General features: G+C 49.4%; 1 protein-coding gene across 1 annotated transcript; it reads left to right on the top strand.

Annotated features, from left to right (window-relative positions):
- Nucleotides 1–8,163: 8,163 nt before the first annotated feature.
- AWAT2 (acyl-CoA wax alcohol acyltransferase 2) lies at nucleotides 8,164–16,585 on the top strand. Its single transcript, XM_068532622.1, has 7 exons — nucleotides 8,164–8,252; nucleotides 14,036–14,142; nucleotides 14,509–14,579; nucleotides 14,820–15,024; nucleotides 15,255–15,429; nucleotides 16,013–16,212; nucleotides 16,431–16,585. The coding sequence occupies exons 1-7, from the start codon at nucleotides 8,164–8,166 to the stop codon at nucleotides 16,583–16,585; spliced, it is 1,002 nt and encodes a 333-aa protein (XP_068388723.1).
- Nucleotides 16,586–21,126: the final 4,541 nt, after the last annotated feature.

Raw genomic sequence — 21,126 nt, 5'->3', positions numbered from 1 at the left:
TCCCCTGCTGCTTTCAATAATTTTTCTTTGTCTTTAATTTTTGCCAATTTGATTACTATGTGTCTCAGCGTGTTTCTCCTTGGGTTTATCCTGTATGGGACTCTCTGGACTTCCTGGACTTGGGTGGCTATTTCCTTTCCCATGTTAAGGAAGTTTTCAACTATAATCTCTTCAAATATTTTCTCTGGTCCTTTCTCTCTCTCTTCTCCTTCTGGGACCCCTATTCACAACATAATGTGAATGTTGTTGCATTTAATGTTGTTCCAGAAGTCTCTTAGACTGTCTTCATTTCTTTTCATTCTTTTTTCCTTATTCTGTTCTGCGGCAGTGAATCCCATCTCTCTGTCTTCCAGGTCACAAACTCGTTCTTCTGCCTCAGTTATTCTGCTATTGATTCCTTCTAGTGTAGTTTTCATTTCAATTATTGTATTGTTCATTTCTGTTTGTGTGTTCTTTAATTCTTCTAGGTCTTTGTTAAACATTTCTTGCACCTTCTTGATCTTTGCCTCTATTCTTTTTCCGAGGTCCTGGATCATCTTCACTATCATTATTCTGAATTCTTTTTCTGGAAGGTTGCCTATCTCCACTTCATTTAGTTGTTCTTCTGGGGTTTTATCTTGTTCCTTCATCTGGTACATAGCTCTCTGCCTTTTCATCTTGTCTAGCTTTCTGTGAATGCTGTTTTTGTTCCACAGGCTGCCGGATTGTAGTTCTTCTTGCTTCTGCTGTCTGCCCTCTGGTGGATGAGGCTATCTAAGAGGCTTGTGCAAGTTTCCTGATGGGAGGGACTTGTCTGGGGTAGAGCTGGCTGTTGCTCTGGTGGGCAGAGCTCAGTAACGACCACAGCTGGGTTTTTGATAAGGATTAGATGGCAGGGAGTTCAAGGTTATCTTTTCCAATAAGAAGCACTGGGAATGGTGATAGGTCATCTTGTTGATTAACAGCATATGCTTTGCCAGTTGGTGAGGTGGGAGGGGAAAAGAATTGAAGCCTATCCTGCAGGGGGCTGTGATGATCAAATGTATGTAAGGCACCCAGTTCAGTGTCTGGCACCGAGGAAGACAGTAATAAACGGAAGTTCCTCTCCTCTACCTTACCCCAGTCCCTACCTCCCAGCTCCTGCCCCCACTCCATTCTCACACATCCTCCCCTTTCCATTTCACCACCGCCAGTCCTCCTCCCCTTCATAGGCCAACAGAGACAGCAGTTTCCATGGTAATCAGCATACTCATTAGTTCAGAGTTTATTGGTCCTTAAGTGTCTGTCTGGACTGGGTTCCTAGCTCACATCAGAGGGAGCTTTCCAGTGAGCTCAAGGGCTATTGAGAAATTGTCACACACAAGCCATTATATTCAAGTTTTCCTAATTAGAAACAACAGCATACAATGATATTTTGGTGTAAAGAGAGAAGATGTGAGGAAATCATCTCATCCTGGATGCTCTAGATGCTCACAGCTCCTAGGCATCTGGAGAATCACTCGCCAGCACTCGCAGATGCAGGATTACATCACCGGGGTGTAGGTGTTGGAGTGTGAGTAAGGAGGCCGGGAGACTGAGCAACAGGAAGCCAACCTCACTGAAGGTATTTTGGGTATCTTTCTGAGGATTTGTTCTTTCCTTACCCTCCCACCTGTCCCTTCAGGCTCTAAGGTCATAAGAGTTTCCTGCTCTGTTCATGCTGGGTTTCTAGACTGACCCCCACCTTGTCCTTGACTGTACTCCTATGCTTGAACTGATTTGCTCATTCTGTCAGCCACCATTTATCAGTCCTACGAGATGCCAGGCACTGTGCTAGGCACTGTGGATATAACCATAAACACAGTAGACAAAGATCCCTAACCTCAAGGAGCTTACAGCCAAATAGGGGAAGACAGTCAAAAAACAAGGAACTGCAGAAACGTATGGTTTCAAGGTAATGGCTTTTTCTGCAATTTGCCTGGGCAGAAGAAAGGGCTAATTTAGAAATAACACCCTTCTCTTCTTTAAGCCCATATGTTATTAGGGCAGCATCCTCTGGAATTTATAGGAAAATGAAATGTATAGACTATATAACTACCGACATCACTACATCGATAAGTTCTGTTCACCGAGTACTTTCTCTCTTGTGTGTGTACTCTCTCCTTTTGGAAACATACCTTGCATGGAAGAGTTTGTACGTGGTTTCAGAATTTTACTGTGATGATGTTTGTCTACTTTGCAGATTTTCATGGCACCTAGCACAGCTGAGTGAAGGCAGTGGGGCAAGGTCTTCCCTGATGAAAATGAAGTGCTCTTTTGAGCATTTCTTACACTTCATTGATTTTCTTAGGTGTCCTTGTATTCTTATAACTAAAAGTACATAGGCATGGCTTAAATACTGGTTGACATTCACCCCATGGTTAAAAATTTTGGCCATCATGTGGGAGGGATATTTAAATGGAGGGTTCCAGGAACAAACCCTGCTGATGTGGGAAATATGACAATCTCTTTAAATTCACACTCCACATGCCCTCATAGCATCTTGCCATTATTGCAGTCTAAAGGTTAGCCTGAGCATCCTGCATCTCTTCGTGTCTAAGTTTGCAGCCCCAGGAGAGAGAGAAACAGCTCTCAGTGCCTGTGAGGTCATGGTGTTCCAAGCTTCTCCATTGTTGGAAACACCAGAGTCCCCAAAGCAGAAGAGGAGAGGAAGGGTATGTCATTTTAGGGTCATTTTAGGGCAGTACTTTAAAGGATGTTAAAGTGAATCATGTATGTTAGGAAAAATGTCTCTTACACAAATATATTTCTTTGTCAAAGGTGTGTATGCGTGTGTGTGAGAGTTGAGTGTATGTGTGCGTGTGCATTGTGTGTGTGTGTGTGTGTGCATGTGTGGATACTGTGTGCATGCACAGTGTGTGAGAGTGTGTGTCTGTGTCCCATCTCGTCATGTTCCTGTTCTCCAGTCACGGCAAGGAGTGTACTGCCCACTGTGTCTCTTTGGGACCAGAACTGCACGTATCTAACCTTGAATTCAGCTTCCTCCATGAGCCCCTTCTCCCCTCCCTGGCAAGAACTGGAAGACAGGACCTAGTGAGGAGTCAGAAAAATGCAGAGAAATAAAACTGTGCAGGAGGCGGCAATGAGGATGAAAACCCATAATTCCGACTGGAAGAAGAGTGGAACCACCGTTAGCGTCTTGTATTACTCTTATGAATCTGGATGCATCCCCTATGCAGAGTTTAAGTCAAAACTCCAGGCTTAATACTAAAAAGGAAGCATAGTTTGGAAAGATAGTTTTGAAAGAATCAAGGAAAATTCACATAAGTCTTAAGAAAATGGTTTCATTCTATGGTGCATTACCGAGAAATAAAGTTCTTAAATCTGTATAACTGTTATCAGGCAATTTATAGGTGTCTCATCTAGTACTCGGACATAAGAAGAATAACTGGAATAAAAAGAATACATTGGCTGGCTTTAAATTAGAGCTTTTTAAGGAGAAAACTGTGACAAGATTGTATGTCCACTCAGTGAGATTTATTTTCTAAGCAAGAGCTGTTTGGAAGATTCAGCATAAATATGAAAATCTCTTCCCAAAAGGGCATGAACCTGCTTGCCCTAAGGCAGTTTTCTTCTCTGAAACAGAAGCATATCCATATAGTCTTTACTCTAATGTATGTATATTCTTTATATCTTGTACTTAGAAGGTGATAATTATGCATTGTATATATGATTGTGTGCCTTGCAATAAAATAAGAACTGTACCTAAAATCAAAAAAACAAAAAACCAAAAAAACCCCAAGGAACTGCAGAATGGCATGCAAAATTAAAGCTGAGCTTTGGAACAATCTTGCTCTTGACTAGGGTCCCAGCCCTGTTTCTCCCTTTTTTCCTCCTTATCAATGGTCTATATACTCAGTGTAGCTTCTCCTTCCTCCTCTGCTAAGGGATCACATGCGTGCACGTAGGAGAGTGTGAGACTCGTTACTGTCACCAGTGGCATGAGGTTAGATGTAAGGGTGAGTCTTCTGGGAGAAATGGCCATGTGAGCCCCCCAAATCCTGGGGTCCCTTTGGAAATAGAAAAGGTCCCTGTTGCCCACCAGGGCAGAGGAGAGCAGCCATCTCCAGTCCTCTGGCATCTTCCAGCTGAGTCAGTCTTGGCCTTTCTTGCCCCCATCCCTAGCATCCTGTTTTGGTTTCTTGGTCAGCCTCCATCTCCTGATCATTCTTAGTTTGCCAGCTGTGAGAAAGGGAGACTGGCACTTGAACCAGAAAGCCCTGCCCAACAAGCAGAAGAGTTGGATGGAATGGGTGTGGGTGTGAAGTGTGCAGGAAAAACCCCCTAGCATAGTGAGGACACCTTTGAAAGAATTTGACTAAACCATTAAGTGCAGAAGATGGGAGCTACCATGATCTCTGGGTCAGCTGAGAAATTGGAGGTGACCCATGGGCCTCCCTAGGTCACTGAGTGGGGTCTGCTCTCTGGATGTGACAGAAAAAGTCAACTGCTGACCACGTGATCCTGGGACTGAGGGTTGCCAAGTTTAGCAAATAAAGACACAAGACTCCATTAAGCTTGAATTTCAGATGAACAATGAACAATGTTTTAGTATAAGTATGTCCCATGCAACATTTGGGACACACTTATACTAAAACATTATTTGTTGTTTATGTGAAATTCAGATGTAACTGGCATCCTGTATTCTATCTGGGAACCCTATGGGGGTGGGGTAAAAACTGCTATGTTAGGGAAGGACTAGCTTTGTTTTTTTTGTCTGTTTCCAGGGGAGTAGAGTAGGACCAGTGGAGAGCTGGGCCTCGGTCTGAGAGCAGGAAGAAGGATTTCACTGGCAGGGCACTCGATGACAGCCATGAGGAGCCCTCCGTGAGTAACTTGGAATTAGAAACCTTGGAGAGTCCTTCCAGCTCTGACAGTCTCTGAGCCTCAGAATCTCTAGGGATTTTAAAAGGATGGGGTGGGGAGATGATGGAGGAGGATAAGGCTAAGAATTAGAAGCCCCCAAAGAGCCTTCACCATTTTTCTCTTTGGTGTTAGGATGGTGGGATGCATGCAGATGCATCAGCTGGGCACATGGCTTTCTCTGTGCAGATGGGAAGTCAGAGTTTCTATAATATTCCAAATACTCCTGCTGTCATTGATTCTGCTCTTACGTTTTTGACACCCATTTTCCAAGGTAACACTGCTTGGAGGGAAACCCATCCCAGGGCAGGCCCAGTTGAACTCTGGGCTTTCTTTCTACAGTGCCCATCCCCTCCTCTTAATGACAGTGACAGCAGCAACCTACATGTGGACACCATTTCACAGCTCACAAAGTGACTGACCCTCTGCTCCTTGTCTGGATTCTCACAAGTCCGAGAGGGAGTATTCATCTTCTATTTACATTTGAGGAAGACAAACCCCAGAGATTTGCCCAGTGCCAGGCAAATGAGTCAGGCCTCCACCCGCTCAGGCATTTTTATAATGAACACCAGTGCGTGCCTGCCATGTAGCCTGTGTTAGGGGCTGAGCACGTGAGAAGAGTAAGACACAGTGCCACCCAGTTTCTGCCCCTGAGAGCTCCCAGACCAGGGTGGGAGGTGGAGGAGTCAAGGTCAGTGGATGGACAGATGCATGAAGAGGCAAGAATAACAAAACCCAAGTCCTCAGGGCTGGGCTGAGTATGAATGAGGATCCCCCTCAGGGCCAGCTCTGTGGAGACAGAGCCCACTCAGCGGCCAAGCATTCTTCCTCTGTGGCGGGCAGAGGGTCCTCTCTTTTCGGGCTGGCTGCAGTCTCCACTTGCTGCCTTGGCTCTGCCCCCGGACGTGTCCCTGGGCCCTGTGCACTTGGCCCACAGCCCACCTGGGCCAGACGGAGGCAGCTTCTCCTTGGCAGGGAAGTGCAGATCTTTTCCCTGCTAGGCCCCCCAGGGCCTCGCGGAGCCTTCTCCTTACCCGCCCCCACCCCCATCCTTTTGTCCAGCAGAATCTTTCCTGGAATTCCAATTGGAAGCAGAGTAAAAGAGAGCTGGTGCTCTCTTTCAAGTGGGAGCTGGCAACTCCAGAGCCCTTTGCTCAGTCCCCGCTGCAGTTGCCCCGGCAGCAGGTCTCTGGAAGCCCAGGGTGAGCAGAACACACTTTAGAAACTGGCAGCCAGCTTCACGTGACATCACAGGGCCTGCTTGCCCCACAGGCACCTCTCACAAATGGTGGCCCGAGCTAAGCTTCTAATTTGCTCTGTCAGCCTTGCAAGAAGTCTCGTCCTCTTGCATTTCCTTCCCTGCTATCCACCCAGAGACCAAGTCAGAACCTTGGCCGTTACCAGTGGCTCCTGTCCCGCACCCCCTCCACACCAGAGGCCCCGGGCAGGACTGTTTCTTTTCTTTTTTTTTTTAATTTTAATTTAAAAAATTTTTATTGACGTATAGTTGACTTACAATGTTGTGTTAGTTTCAGGTGTACAGCAAAGTGATTTGGTTATATGTGGGTATATATAGATACATATATATACATATGTATACATATATATATGTATATATATACATTCTTTTTCAGACTCTTTTCCATTATAGGTTGTTACAAGCTATTGAGTAGAGTTCCCTGTGCTGTCCAGTAGGTCCTTGCTGGTTATCTGTTTTATACATAGTAGTGTGTATCTGTTAATCCTAAACTCCTAGGGCGGACTGTTTCTTACCTGCCATAGCTGTTTCTGTCCCTTGCTTCTCGCCTGTGTTCAGTGTTTATGGAGCTTTGTTCCCCGATGGGGGATAGTCTCAGTTTCCCCAACAGGAGGCTGGCTAAGGAGCGGGCTGCCCTTACCCCAAACAATAAAGTCAGTCTAGCGGGGTGAGAGGTCTGGGCCAGCAGGCCTTGCAGCGCTGGGGTAAGTCCCCATGAGCCTATCCACTTACATTATGTGGCTGCAGAACTGGGCCTGCGGGTAGGTGTTAGAGAGGAGGAGGGGGATGGGCCTGTGTGTCTATCATGGGGGCAACTAGGTCCCTGGGGCCTGACCATCACCCTGGGCCTGACAGTCGTCCTTCTGTGGCATTTGGCACAAGTCACCATCCCTGGTCAGAAGCTGGTGGCACCTCGTCCGGGCCCCCAGGGTTAAGCCCGAACTCCTCATCCCTGTGTCCTGACTCGGAGATTGTCTCTGTCGCCCTTTTCAGCCTCCCTTCCCAGCAGCCCCTTCACCACCATTCAACACCCTCCACACATTTCCTGAAGGACTGGATGGGACGAAACTGAAAGCAGGGAAGGTTTGCAGGCCAAGGCGGAGCGCACGGTGGCCGCTCACCAGCGTGGCTCCCCTGTAGAGGCTTCTGAGCCTCAGAGAGGACAGTGCTTACGTGGGGCCTCTGCGTCAGAGGAGACACCCAGAATCCAACCGTTTCCCGCCACCCTGACTCCCGCCAGTCTGCCCTGAGCCACCGTCATGTCTGCATGGATTATTGCCATACTCCCTCAAAAGGCTCCTTCTTCTTCCCTGGCCCTTTAAAACCGGAAAGCAATCCTTTCCTTTTTTCTGCTCAAAACCCCACACTGACTCCCCATCTCAGTCAGAGGAGAAGGCCAAGGCCTTACACCCTCTGGCCCTGCCAAGCTCTCTGACTTCATCACCTCGGCCCCTCTCACTCACTCAGCTCCAGGCTTCTGCTCCTCCGCACCTGCCAGGCACACCCCACCTGCGACCTCCTCCTCCCCAATCACGTTGTCACCGAAAGACCATAGAGAGCTGGGCCTCATAAACCGAAATGTAGGCTCGGGGTGCCATGTGTGCCCTGGGCTCCTCCCTGCCCCATCTCCCCCCATCCACACTGGCTCTGGAGGCTTCTTAGCAGCCCCACCCTCGCCTCCACTCACTTCCCACACCAGAGCTCCATCTACACTTCTCTGCACAAGTGTGCAAGAGGGTGTCACAACCACAGCCCGTGCCATGCCCAAGTGGGTAAAGTGCAGGTGGGTAGATGGCTGGAAGGAACTGGACAAGCAGACGCAGCGTGTAGTCCTGTGGTCCTGTGGTGGGGGAGGGCAGGTTAGGGGGTGGAGACTAGGCAGGGGGTGGAGACTAGGCAGGGGGTGGAGACTAGGCAGGGGCTGAAGAAGAAAGCACAAAGGGAGGAAACCGCACCAGCCCCTGAGCAGGTGGGGCTGGCCAGCCCAACTGCACTTACCGGGAGCCACCGGCACCCTGGCCATAATGCTCCTGCTCTCCAAGAAGGACCTCAAGACCACCCTGGAGGTCTTTGCTCTTTTCCAGTGGGCCCTCAGCGCCTTGGTTATCGGTGAGTCTTTGGCCTTTGGCAGGGTGACCAAAAGTCCTGGTTTGCCTGGGACTGAGGGCCTATAGGGTTTAGCGGGACTCTCGATGCTGAAATCTGGGTTATCTCAGGCAAAGCAGGACAGTGGGCCACCCAGGCCTCTAGCCTGATGCGCTTGGGCATGGTCCGCGTGGAATCTGTGAGTGCGCACGTGGGTATGGGTGCCTGCCTGTGCAGGAATGTGTGTGCACGTGTGTGTGAGCCAGCCCTGTGGCCGGTGTGTGTAGTGAGCCCTCCTGGGTCGTCAGTGGGGCCTGGAGGGCATGTCTGGGGAAGATGGGGAGCAGTTCCGCTGAGGCCTGCCAAGGAAATGGGCTTAGCTGCAACCTTGGGGACCTGAGCAGACCATCGGTGTGAGACAGTTGTCCTGGTGGCAGAGGGAGCTCTGAAAACCTCTTGTCCAAAAGAATTCATCCATTTATCCATCCATTTCCCCCTTCTATCCACACCACAAATACTTTGTGAAAGTTCCTTAGGTGCTGGCTATGGTACTGTAGGTGCTGAAGCAAACCATCCCTATTGGGGGGGGGGGGGTGCCTGGAACAAAATTCTCATTTTTTAAGTGGTTTAGGTGAGTACTTGTCTGGAGGCAGGGTCATGACCTAAATGACCTTGGAAGATATCTGGGAAGGAAGAATACAGGTGGGCCCTGGGAGCCTGGGACTTGCTAGTCAATAGGGAGAGTGGGCTGGAGAACAGGGATTGGGGGGCTCAGATGCCTGCCTGGGGTGGGTATCAGGATGCCCAAATGCTAAAAAGAGCAGTGTTAACCTAGGAATTATGGGTAATCAGAGCTGGAAGAGACCAGGAGAAAGGAATCCATATGTACCAGCTACTTACTTTGTGCCAGGCATTTGCATACCTATGGTTTCATTTTAGCCTCCTGCCAACCTTATGAGGTAGAAGCTATTATTATGCATAATAGTACACACTAATAGCTACACACACACATAATGATAGCTTGCACTCATATAGTATTAGCTAACATCTATTGCACTTTTTTTTTTCATGCCAGACACTCTTCTAAGCACCTGATATGCCTAATCATCTCCATTGTGCAGATGAGGAAATTGAGGTACATGCAGTACAAGTGGGCCATCCAAGATTGCACAGCTAGCACGTGGAGGAGCTGGCCTGGGAGCTGAATCCACAAGGACCTGATTCTGGCCTATGAGCTCCTGTCCCTAGCTCCTGCATCTCCTTACTTACTGCTGACTGGGAGGCTGGGTGTGGACGTGGCCCTAGAGTACATGTTAGGCCAGAGAGGAAGGAGGAAGCCAGGCCTTCTGCGTATATAAACATTCTCGACTGAAAGGGGAGAAAGGTCAGCTCCGAATGGCCTCTTGCTGAGGACCAGGGCCCCAGCCGGGCCTCTGCTCTCTCCCTCCATGCAGCCCAGGCCTTGGGGCCCTCTCCTCAGTGAGAGCTGAGTCCCCTTTCTTGAACTCTTGTCCTGTCTCCACAGACTTGCCTCATTACCACCGCCTCCCCTCGCTGCCACCATGTTCCCATGAGAGAGCAGGGTCCCCAAGGCCTAGGAGCTGACACTGCATTGAGGGAGAAGTATGACCATTATGGACGGCCAGCCCAGGCCAGGCCCGCGTCGGGGGCTGGAGCCTTTAGGCTGGTAGTTCCTCTTCCTCAGTCTTGTCCAGAATGTTGCTCCTCAGAGGTAACCACTCTTAATAGTTTGTGTGTATGTAGCCAGAGATTATGGGTATAAAAATATCTATATTTCACCACATGCATGCTTGTGCACGCACATACACATATAGCCAAAGGGCAGAAAAATATGGACGTTAAAAACACAGTCTTTGAGCCAGACTGCCTGTGTTCAGATCCCAGCTGTACTCCTTACTATCTGTGTTCCTTTAGCAGGTTATTGATTTTCTCTGAGTCTTGTTTTCTTCATTTGCAAAAAGGGCGTGTGAGAGTGTATTAATTGGGCTGGCCCATGTATGCTGTGGTAACCGAGTAACGTGGAGATCTCAGCGGCTAAACTCAACAAATGCTTATTTCTTGTTCATGTTAAACATCCAACACAGGTTGGTGAGAGTCTCTGCTCTCTGTGGACACAAGTGTTCAGGCTGATGGAGGCCCCGCCAAACTGTGAAGCTGCAAAATGTGGCTTCAGAGATGACCACCAAGTTGGCAGGAAAGGGAACAAAGGCCCCATGCACACTCCTTTCTGCCACCACCAGAATGGCAGGCGTAAACAACAACGAGCCTTATTCTGAACTTCGTTAATTATGAGGTTGAGATCTTTTCATGTCTTTAGCAGCAATTAGTATTTCTTTTTCTGCTAAGGGCCCATTCATGACCTTTGTCCATTTTTCTATTAAATTTGAGTTGACTCTTAGAGGACAAATAAGAAATAAATGAAGAAGGAAGAGTGTTCAGGGCAGAGACTGGGCAACAGCTAGCAAGGCTGGGATGAGGGGAGAGCGTAAAGCATTCAAGAAGTAGCCAGTGGTTAAGTGGGATGAGGGGGTAAGAGGCACAGAACCGACGCTCAATGCATAGTGAGTGAATGAATGAATGAATGAATGAGAGAGAGAAGACAGAAGAGACTGGCAAAAGAGGCAGGGGACAGATTGTGTAGGGCATTGTCAACCACGGAAAAGTGTTTGGACTTTTTCCATGTGGAGCCATGACTGGGTTGGGCACAGGGCAACGGCATCAGATTGGTGTTTTTGAGAGATCACTACAGTTAGTTCTGGGTAGCAAACTGATTATAGGACGAGGCTGTCGCTCTAGTTCAGGTCAGAGATTGTGGTGATTTCAGCCAGCTCAGAAGTAATTGTGAAGGGGAGAAGAGCAGAGATTCAAGAAATTGGAGAAGAATTAGAAGGACTTGATGATCAGAAGATGTGGGAGAGAGAAAGAGGGGAGGCGAGACTGAGGGTTCAGGTGTATGTGTGAGTTGGAGGAGGGGCAGATGGAGCAGAGAAGGAGGAGAGTGGCTGAAAAGCGGGTGAGGACGCAGAAGTGTCCCAGAGGCCTCTTCATTAGAGCTTGACTTTGGGCTGTATGGAGAGGTAGCCTGGAGCAGGCAGAAGAGCGCTGGGCCCTGGGCTCCCAGGAGGTGACAGTTCCAGGGTTTGTCCCTCAGAGCCTTCCCAGCTCTTCACCCTACGAGTCTGCAATGGAATCGTATCCATTTGGACCCTAATGGCCTTGAGAGAAGACGCTCACACGTAGTCTGCGAGAAAGATAAGGTGGAAGCTGGTGTTGTAATCCCCACTTGGCTGGTGAAGCTCAACCGCTTGTCTGTGGTCACACTTATGCTAAGGGGCAGATCCAGGATTTGTGTCACCACAGGGCACCCCACCTGAGGCCACACTGCCTCCCAAGATGTCCCCAACTCTGTCTGGGTTCAAGCAAAACCTAAAAGAAACGTGGACTAGACCCATGCATCCCTTTATTTCTTGAAAAAGTCAAGTCCCAATTTCGTTCCTTTTTATGGCTGAGTAATATTCCATTGTACATATGTACTACATCTTCTTTATCCATTCCTCTGTCGATGGACATTTAGGTTGCTTCCATGTCTTGGCTATTGTAAATAGAGCTGCAATGAACATTGGGGTGCATGTATCCTTTCAGACCATGTTTTTCTCTGCATATATGCCCAGGAGTAGGATTGCTGGATCATATGGCAGTTCTATTTTAGTTTTTTAAGGAGTCTCCGTACTGTCCTATGTACTGTACTGTACAGTCTCTGTACTGTAAATTGGTACATAGTGGTTGTACGAGTTTACTTTCCCGCCAGCAGTGTAGGGGGCTTCGTTTTCTCAACACCCTCTCCAGCATTTATTTTTTGTATATACTTTGATGATGGCCCTTCTGAGTGGTGGGAGGTGATACCTCATTGTAGTTTTGATTTGCATTTCTCTAATAATTAGCGGACTTGAGCATCTTTTCATATGCTTCTTGGCCATCTGTATGTCTTCTTTGGAGAAACGTCTATTTAGGTCTTCTGTACATTTTTTGATTGGGATAATTGCTTCATTTTAAATTTCTTTAGTTATCTCTTAGATATCTATCAGTTATCACTAATTCATCCCCTAACTCTCCACAAACACATCAGGAATCTAGAAGTCTCGTCTCCTGCACCCCCACTGTTTTTTTAATTTCATTGAGGACCTCGCTGCTGGAGCCCAGCATCCTCCTGTTACAGTCTGGTCTCATGCACCGCTGTCACCTCCAGGGCCCGTGAGGCACCTTGGGTGTACAATCTAAGAAGGTATTCATTCTCAGGGTTGTACAAGTGTTGGATCAGTACTTGCCTGACTCTGAGAGTGAATGTCTCCTTGAATTTTGTGCCCTAGGCGCCTTGCTCTCCTCACCTTAGTCCTGGCCCTGCTCACTTCCTTCCTTTGTTGGATTTCTTTACCTGAATCCCATGCCATCCTGTCTTGCTTTACTCCCTCATTTTGGTGAGCACATCCTCCAGTCGTTTCCTGAGAAAGGAACATGGGGGACAAACTCTCTGAGACTATATGTCTGAGATTGTCTTTATTCTCCCTTCATACTTGATTAATAATTTGGCTGCATATAGAATATCTTAGCTGTGTCCAGTGTAAATATCTGAGTCTAGTGTCTCTTTGGTTCATTTTCTCAGAGAATTATCCTCCCATCGCCCAGCTGTGTAGCAGAGGGAAAGGGGTCTGGGGTTTTAACTACTTCTTTGATAGACTTTCAATCAAGCCCTGTGCCCCACATCTGCTTTTTGTGACACCTGGTGGTTCCAAATCTGAGTCTTTCCTAGATTCTCCAGCGGAAACAGGCTTGCTCTTGTGGGCATACCCCTTGCAGGTAACTACATTTCAACGTTCTGGTTCTCAGTTAATCCCTCTTCCGTCCACTGTCCAGCATGCAAACATTTTGCTGATAACTCTCACCCACTGTTGGCGTCTCTCTGATTCTCTTTTTCCTTGCAGAATCTCTATCTTTTAAAACATCCTTGTGGTAATTTTCATGAGGCTCCAGCAAGGAGTCACGATAAAAACGTGTGTTTATTCTGCCACATTCAATTAGGAGTATTTTCTGTCTTTTCTAAACTTTCTTTTGACCCACTTTCTCTCACACAGTCATTCACAGCTGTTTTAAAAACTGAGTCCAGTAAGAATCCTGAGCATGGCTCCCTGTGACTCATCTCCATGAAGTCTGTCCTAACTACTCTAACCTACATTGTTCCTGTCTTTTTGGAGCTTAACATGGTCCATACCTTATTCTAGCCCAGCGTGGGTTCTCCTTTGTTTCTTGTTTACCGACTCTTGTGCTCCAAACCTGGCTGAAGTTGGGTATCCTCTTTCTCTGGTATTCCCTCCACTGATGCCTCGCAGAGATGTGGAGAGGGGAATGTGAGTTGGAGGAAGACTATTCCTGGCTCTGTCTTTCCAGGACTCCCAACCTCTGGTGGCCAAATCAGCGTGACCCACCGCTGGCTCCCTGTCATTGAATGCAGCCCAGAGTGGTGCTGGAGCAGGTCCTGGGGGGAGAGGGCTAACTGCATGGAGCAAAGTGGGGGAGGAAAACACCTTGCCTTCTAGACCTAAAACAGGTTCCCAAGGCCAGAGCGGGGATGCTGGTACCACAGGCACACAGGCCATGTGCTGGGTGAGGAGGTGAGAGTGTCACGTGAGCCCGGCTGACGGTGTGTGTGACCTTGGGGTGGACAGAGCCCCAGAGGGCGGGCAAGTGTGAGGGACTGTTCACAGTTCATTGACTCTGGCCTGGGCTTCCTCCAAGCGCTGTGATCCTTGTCAACCTCTACCTGGTAGTGTTCACGCCATACTGGCCTGTCTCTGTGCTCATGCTCACCTGGCTGGCTTTTGACTGGAGGACCCCTGAGCGAGGTGAGGGCCCTGCGAGGGCTGCGTTGCCACCCACCACACGCCCTTTCTTTCTCCTCTTATACTGTGGCCAATTCCGCGCCTCCCTTCAGCCTGACCTTGTCTGGGCTGGAGAAGGTGAGGGAAGGGGGTCTTTTCAAGGTGCCAGTGAGGCCCAGATAGGAGCTGGAGTAGGCTAGGGGAGGGGCGGCTAGTACAGCAGAGAGCTAGGCCTGTCCTAAACTGGCCCAGATGTTCACTCCCAGCCTGGGTGTTACTTAAGAGGGCAGGAAACAGCAGGGGGTGAGGGCACCCTGAGGCAGGCCTTAAAGGGCTCTGAAGAAGACAATGGAGGTGGCCCAAGCTCAGCTACACCGGCTCTGTTCTCAGGTGGCTGCCGGTTTACCTGCGTGAGGCGCTGGTGCCTGTGGAAACAGTACTGTGATTACTTCCCACTCAAGGTGAGGAGCCGCAGATCTCCACTTGGGCCCCAGGCCCAGCCCCGACTCCAGTGGCAGCGGCTGGGTCAGGGTGGGGCATCATTCACATCGAGGCCCACGTGAATGACGCTCCCCGGAACGGTGTGTTACCCTACCTGCACGGCCAGCCAGACACGACAGCCCTTTCCTTTCTAGGTCTCTGGCCAGAAGAGGCGTCTTCTTCCCTGGCTATACCCCTCTAGACTCCACGTTCCTCTGCAGCTTTTGAAGACTCACGATCTCTCCCCCAGCCTCAACTACATCCTCGCCTGCCATCCTCATGGGTTCATGTCCCACTCATGCTTTGGCCACTTTGCCACAGAGAAGTCAGGCTTCTCCAAGATCTTTCCTGGCATCATTCCTTCTATCCTCACACTGGGGGCCTTTTCCTGGGTGCCTTTCCTCAGAGAATATGTCATGTCTACAGGTGAGTTGGCTCCTAGGATGTAAAGCCAAATAAATAAATGGCTCCCCGAGAAAGAGGTGTTGGGTGAATGGGTGAGAACAAGGCCAATTCTGTGATCCCCTCTGGTCTGAAAAGCTACCATAGGTTCAGCTGCCTTATGTGAGGCTCTCCCCTCCTTTGAAGAGGTAGGGAGGAAAGTTAGGCGGTTAGGGAGATCACCAGTGATCTTTTGCTTTTTTTCTGCCCACCAGGGCCCTGCTCTGTGAGCCAGTCCTCCATGGACTTCTTGCTTACCCGTAGAGGCACAGGCAACATGCTGATCGTGGGGGTCAGTGGCCTGGCTGAGTGCAGATACAGCCTGCCAGGATCTACCACCTTGGTCTTGAAGAACCGCACCGGCTTTGTACGCACGGCCCTTCGGCATGGGTAAGGACACTTCTGGTCCAGACTGGGGAGAGGGGTTCCAAAAGCCCAGTGGGGAAGGAGGAAGAGGTTTTGAGGAAATGATATATAAAGAGGGAGGGGGAAAGCCGCTGCTGTGGTGGAGTAGAGCCTGGGTCAGGTTCTCGAGGCATTTCTGCTTCTGAAGAAAGGCCAGCAGGCCAACCCGGAACCTGATCTGCCTCAGACTAGCATCTCATCTGGGCCAGTCCCTTTGTGAAAGGTGACTGACTGCAACCCTATCTCAGAGAAGGCCAAAATTACCGTGTGGGCCAAAGGGAAGAAACCGGAAAGAAATGGCCCTTGGGTCTTAACTTCCAGTGTTTCAGACCTTGTGGGTTTACAGGAGGGTCTGGGACTCGCTTCCCTTAGCTTGCTGCTACTTTGCCCCCAGAGAAAGCTTGGGGTAGACCACGAGGCCCTCCCACTTAGCCTGGACCTGGGCCCAGCTGGGTTAGGGGCTGAAGAGCTTACAGCGAAACCCAGGGACCACTGGTGGTCAGCGTGTCTGGCTTTCAGCAGGGTCCCTAGCTTTCTGGCCATCAGAGAACATGCTTTTCCTCTGCAGGGTGGCTCTAATCCCTGCCTACGCCTTTGGGGAGACAGAACTCTACAATCAGCAGATCTTCACTCCTGGGGGCTTCGTTAGTCGCTTCCAAAAGTGGTTCCAGAGTATGGTACACATCTACCCTTGTGCTTTCTACGGGCACGGCTTCACTGAGAACTCCTGGGGCCTTCTGCCCTACGCTTGGCCTGTAACCACCATTGGTGAATTGGCCCTTCTGCTGGCAGCCTCATCTGGGACACAGGATCCAGTTCCAAGGCTGGACCTTGGCTCTGGCTGTGTCCAGAGGCAGGGAGGCTGGCCAGGATAAGCGCAGGGGTGGGGGAAGCGTGGGGAGAACCCGGGCTTGAGGGCTGAGGCCTATTCTGAGGAGTGAGCCATTCTGATGCTTTCCCTTTCCCTTCTCCATCTCCCCTGGCAGTTGGGAAGCCTCTACCACTGCCCAAGATTGAGGACCCGAGCAAGGAGACGGTGGCAAAATACCACGTGGTCTATATCGATGCCCTGCACAAACTGTTTGGCCAGCACAAGACCAAGTTTGGCTTCTCAGAGACCCAGGAGCTGGTGCTAACTTGACAGACATCCCCCGAGGTCTCCCTGTGACAGGTGCGTGTGTCTGGGTGCCTGTTTGGCTGTTTTCTGGATCCCTCTTCCTCCTTCATTTCTCTCTTGCTAGCTCTTCTCTGCCTTTTCCTCGAGGTTACAAGGAGATGGCCCCAAAGCCAGGGAAGGCCCTAGGGGAGAGGGGTCCTGAAATCTCCCTCACACATGCCCACTCAGCATCAGCACTGAGGAAAACAAGGCACAGAACAAAAAGCCCACCTTCTGATACTGCCTGTGCCCCACCCAGCCTGTTCTGAGGGCCTAGTATCCCTGCACTTGTCTCGTTCTCCAGCTCTTAAGCAGCCCCATCTTCTGGCATCAAGGCTCCTCCAGGACTGGCGGCCTTGAGATCCAGTAGGCTTTGAGTTTAGGCCCCTCCACCTTCATGCCCTGTGACTTGGATCAGTCTTCTCTGAGCCTGTTTCCTCATCTGTAAAATGGGACAAATAGTCCCTCCCCTGCTTACCTCAAAGGCTGGTGGGATGATGATATCGAATGTGATTGAACTTTGTAAACTGGAGAGCTACACAAAATTATTCTCCTCCAACCATTTTGCCCACTTCCTGTCCCTGAGCAAGCAATGCCCTAAATTTCATGGCATCTCAATGTTTAAAAGAAAGTTCATCCAATTAAAAAATCATTCTAATCTATTTTTATTTTTTAAAGTTTGTCTTTTTATTTTATTTTTTGGCCGCGCAGCACGTGGGATCTTAGTTCCCCAACCAGGGATTGAACCCGCGCCCCCTGAGTTGGAAGCGTGGAGAATTAACCACTGGACTGCCAAGGAAATCCCTAATCTATTTTTTAAAAAAGAAAGTTTACAGTGTAGGATCTTGTCAACAGTTGTTTGAAAGTTTAAGTAAGCTTTCTAGTTGGGTGACCTTGGGGGAGCTACTTAAACTCTTCAATGTTGGTCCCCTCATCTGCAAAATGGGACGATACATCATGGGGAGCTGGAGGCTGGATCTACCAAAGCTGTTTTGGGCTGAGGCCTGAAGAATGTTATAGATGCTACGGTCTCAAGCTGAGGGTGACTCCCTGCTGTGTCTTTGCCTCAGGACAATGTTCCTTTTTGCAGGACCTCTAGCCTATCAGACATGCTGTTACAGGAAAAGACCTAGGTGATGGGGATGGGTGCGTGTGAGCTGGGGCACAGAGAGGATGTGGGATGTTCTGACAGGAAATTCAGACCACCTTCCTCCTGCTGCCCCTTCTGAAATGGGTGCCTCGGTCCTTCCCCAAGCTCATGTGTGGTGTCAAAGAAACACCTAGTGGGAATTCCCTCGCGGTCCAGTGGTTAGGATTCTGGGCTTTCCCTGCTGAGGGCACAGGTTCAATCCTGGTCGGGGAACTAAGATTCCCCCAAGCCACAGGGCACGGCCAACCACCAGCACCACCACTAGAACAACAACAGCAAAAAAAAAAGAAGCATCTAGCAGGAAGTGCTTAAGCCGATCTTAAGAACAAGGGGAAAAAGCTTTATTTGCAAAGAATAAACCATTAATTTACACAAACTTACATCCCAGTTTATATACATTATGTATAGTTTATATACACAGTATCTCACACTGAATGCTGACCCCCAAAGCAGCACTGGGCCTGCTTCAGGCCATCCTCACCACAAAGCCCACCCCCCACCCCAGCTGGAAGCTTTTTGGCTGAAGAAATGACATACTCCAACTCCACTTGGAGAGAGCCCTGAAAAGGATGACAAAAAAAAAAAAAAAAATCCAGTTCCTTCTTTGTGCTCACATGGCCTAGGGAAGCCTACAGGCAGGGACAGGGCCTGAGGCAGCACCAGGGTGGCCTCAGGACTCCGTGGTGTTGGGCCCATCTGGAGCCTTCCAACCAGAGGCAGAAGCTGGGAGAGTGCCCTGGGGAAGGAAGCACTCTGACCAAGGCTGTGGCTATGCTTTCCCTGCCTGGCCAGGCTCCTGATGGGGGCCAAGAACTTCCAGCCTCGAGTCTGGGGGTGGTAGAAATAAGGGGGCTGTGTGGGACATGGACTGTTCCCCCCTCACCCTGCTGAGTCTGGAGGTTGGGGCTCCTTCACCTCGGGCAGGTCGCCTTCCGTCTCTGGGCCTCAGTTTCCACATGAGTAACATGGGGTAGAACGTAGGTTGGGCTAGATTCCCTCTAAGGGCCTCTCAATCTCTCAGTTTCTCTGAATCTATTTGCATCCACCACAAGTTACATAAAACACACATACTCACACGTGGCTCAAAGTCTTTGTTCACCTCCAGGGTTCCTATCCCTTTACTGCTCATCAAAAGAAATTTGGCTCAGGGTGGATGAAGGGGGAAATAAGGCAAAGACAACATTTTCCGAGGAACCAGTAGCTGAGCAGCCCTCAATAGCTGCCTTTTGTGTCAGCTTTGGCTGTTGAAGCCGAAGCAGCTGGCAAAGGCCCCGCCATGCAATTCTCCTTCAAACCTCTGTCATCCACTTGCTCACAAATGTCCTCATCCCATTCTCTATGCTAGCTTTGGCCTTCTGGAGAAGCCACACCGGCATAATTCCAAGGTGTGAATCTAGTTCCACATTCTCTTAAGAGTAAACTGCTTCAATAACTTTGCAGCAACAGGGCTACTTCTTGCTTCCCTCATCACCCCTCTCCCTCCAGGGTTCCTTTTGAGGGGTCGCAATGAATAAAGGAGTCCTGTGCGAATCCTATTTCCCTCTAATCCCCTCCATATCTGGAGAATAGGGTGGATGTCAGAATGTCCTTTAGGGGAACAATTAAGAAGCCTTTTCCTTCCTTCATCTCACACTCTTTTGGCTTTAGAACCAGACGTCTCTCGGGTCTTCCCTGCATCCCTGAGAGATCCTGGTCATACAGAGGTCTTTGTGGTATGGCCGAAAGAGATAAGGAGTCACTTAGTAGCGGCAGGAAGTGGCTAGTTCCTATAACCTGTCTGAAGGGTAACCAGAGGAGGTCCTTGTCTACAGTTGGGGCTCCATACACAATGGTTGGTTGGTCTATTGGGTGGATGAAAGAACATGAGGGGCATCCATTCTGTGGGTACTGGAGGCCTGCTGCTTGGACATGGTACCAAGATGATTCTTCTGAACACAAGAGCTCTAAGGCTGATGGGTGTTTTCCAAAGAAACTGCCTACTCTTTTGCCCCAGAGCCCCTGGCAGCCAAGAAAAGAGGCGTTACCATCAAGGAATGAAAACTAGCCTCTTTGGGTTTCTCCCTAGGTCCCTCAAGGATTTGAGCTCCACATTACCATTTTTATTGGTTCTCTCTAGATTCTAAATTCAACACAATGCTGGGGCAGAACAGAATAGCTTTGTAATCAGATCTGGTTGAAAGCCCCAGGTTTGTGACTTAAGCTGGTCAAAGCACTTAACCTCTCTGAGCCTCGTCTAAACAATGGGATTGGTAATATTATCAAAGGAGATAAGAGAGAAAGCACTTTACAAATTTTAAGGAGAGGTTCTCATCAGATCCTGCTATAACTGAGGACTGTCTAAGGCACTTTATAGGAGCTGGGGCCAAACACATGCCTCAGGTTTGCCTCACCTGGTGTGGCAAGGCTGTCACTAGCAACCAGACGATGGTGGCGTAGCTCACCCCCTCTTGCCCTGACCCTTGAAGGGTCAAGCAGTGTATTTGCTTAGAAAGGGAAGGCACAGCAGAGAAACGAGTACCTGTTTTTCTTGGTGGATTTCAGCTGCTTGAAGGAGCTTATTCCCTCTCTCCTCAAAAGGAAACTTGTTTCAGGAGTAAGAGGAGCAGATTCTACAAGACTGGCCCTGCCAGCTTTGGGTTAGACCCAGCACCTAGACTGGGCCCAGGCATTTAGAAATAAGGCCCTTGAATGATCTTGTCATATGATTTGATGGGAAGCCTGGGGTTGCTGGGGTAGGTGTCTTTGGGCCTGACCAGAGAGCAGAGCCCTGCCCCGTGCCTAGACGCTGCCTCCTCCTGAGCCTGGATTCAGGGGAGCAGCCCTGGAATCTATGGTGACTCTGCTGTGCTCTGGTTTTCCGGAGCCAGAGAGAAGAAAGGGGGATGTGGTTAGTAGGGCATCAGCTGCTGTCCTTTCAGACAAGGCCTGGGCTAATGACCACGTGGGTTGCAACACACTTGAAGAAAACCTTGTCCTGTCCTCAGCTCTTACCCTTTCTAGGTCAGGTAGAAAAGCTCTGTCTTGCCGAGGCCCAGGGTCAGCGTAGGGTTTGGGAATGTTAGTAGGCTAGCCTGGCAGCTGCCTAAATATTAGAATTTGAAGGAACTTCTGGAGGTCATCCAGCCCGACCCTTTGCCCCCAGACACGACTCGACTAGATGAATATTTGTGTTGCTTAATAAATGGAAAATTTCCTTTGTGCCCAGGTAATCTAAAGGGTATCCCAGACTCACATAAACACAGGTCCCAGGATAGGCACCTGTCTCAGACAGAGGTAGGCTCTGGGGAGGAAGAAAACGGGGGTTCTCGCCAGATTGGGAAGGGGACAATGGGGGGGGGGACCCAAGGAGTCTTCTGAGCTTGGAGCGCAGCTGTAA

The sequence above is a fragment of the Eschrichtius robustus genome, chromosome X (assembly GCF_028021215.1).
Source record: "Eschrichtius robustus isolate mEscRob2 chromosome X, mEscRob2.pri, whole genome shotgun sequence".
In the NCBI taxonomy this organism is placed as follows: Eukaryota; Metazoa; Chordata; class Mammalia; order Artiodactyla; family Eschrichtiidae; genus Eschrichtius; species Eschrichtius robustus.
Note: the sequence above shows the minus strand (reverse complement) of the source record. Positions and strands in the feature narration are given on the sequence as shown.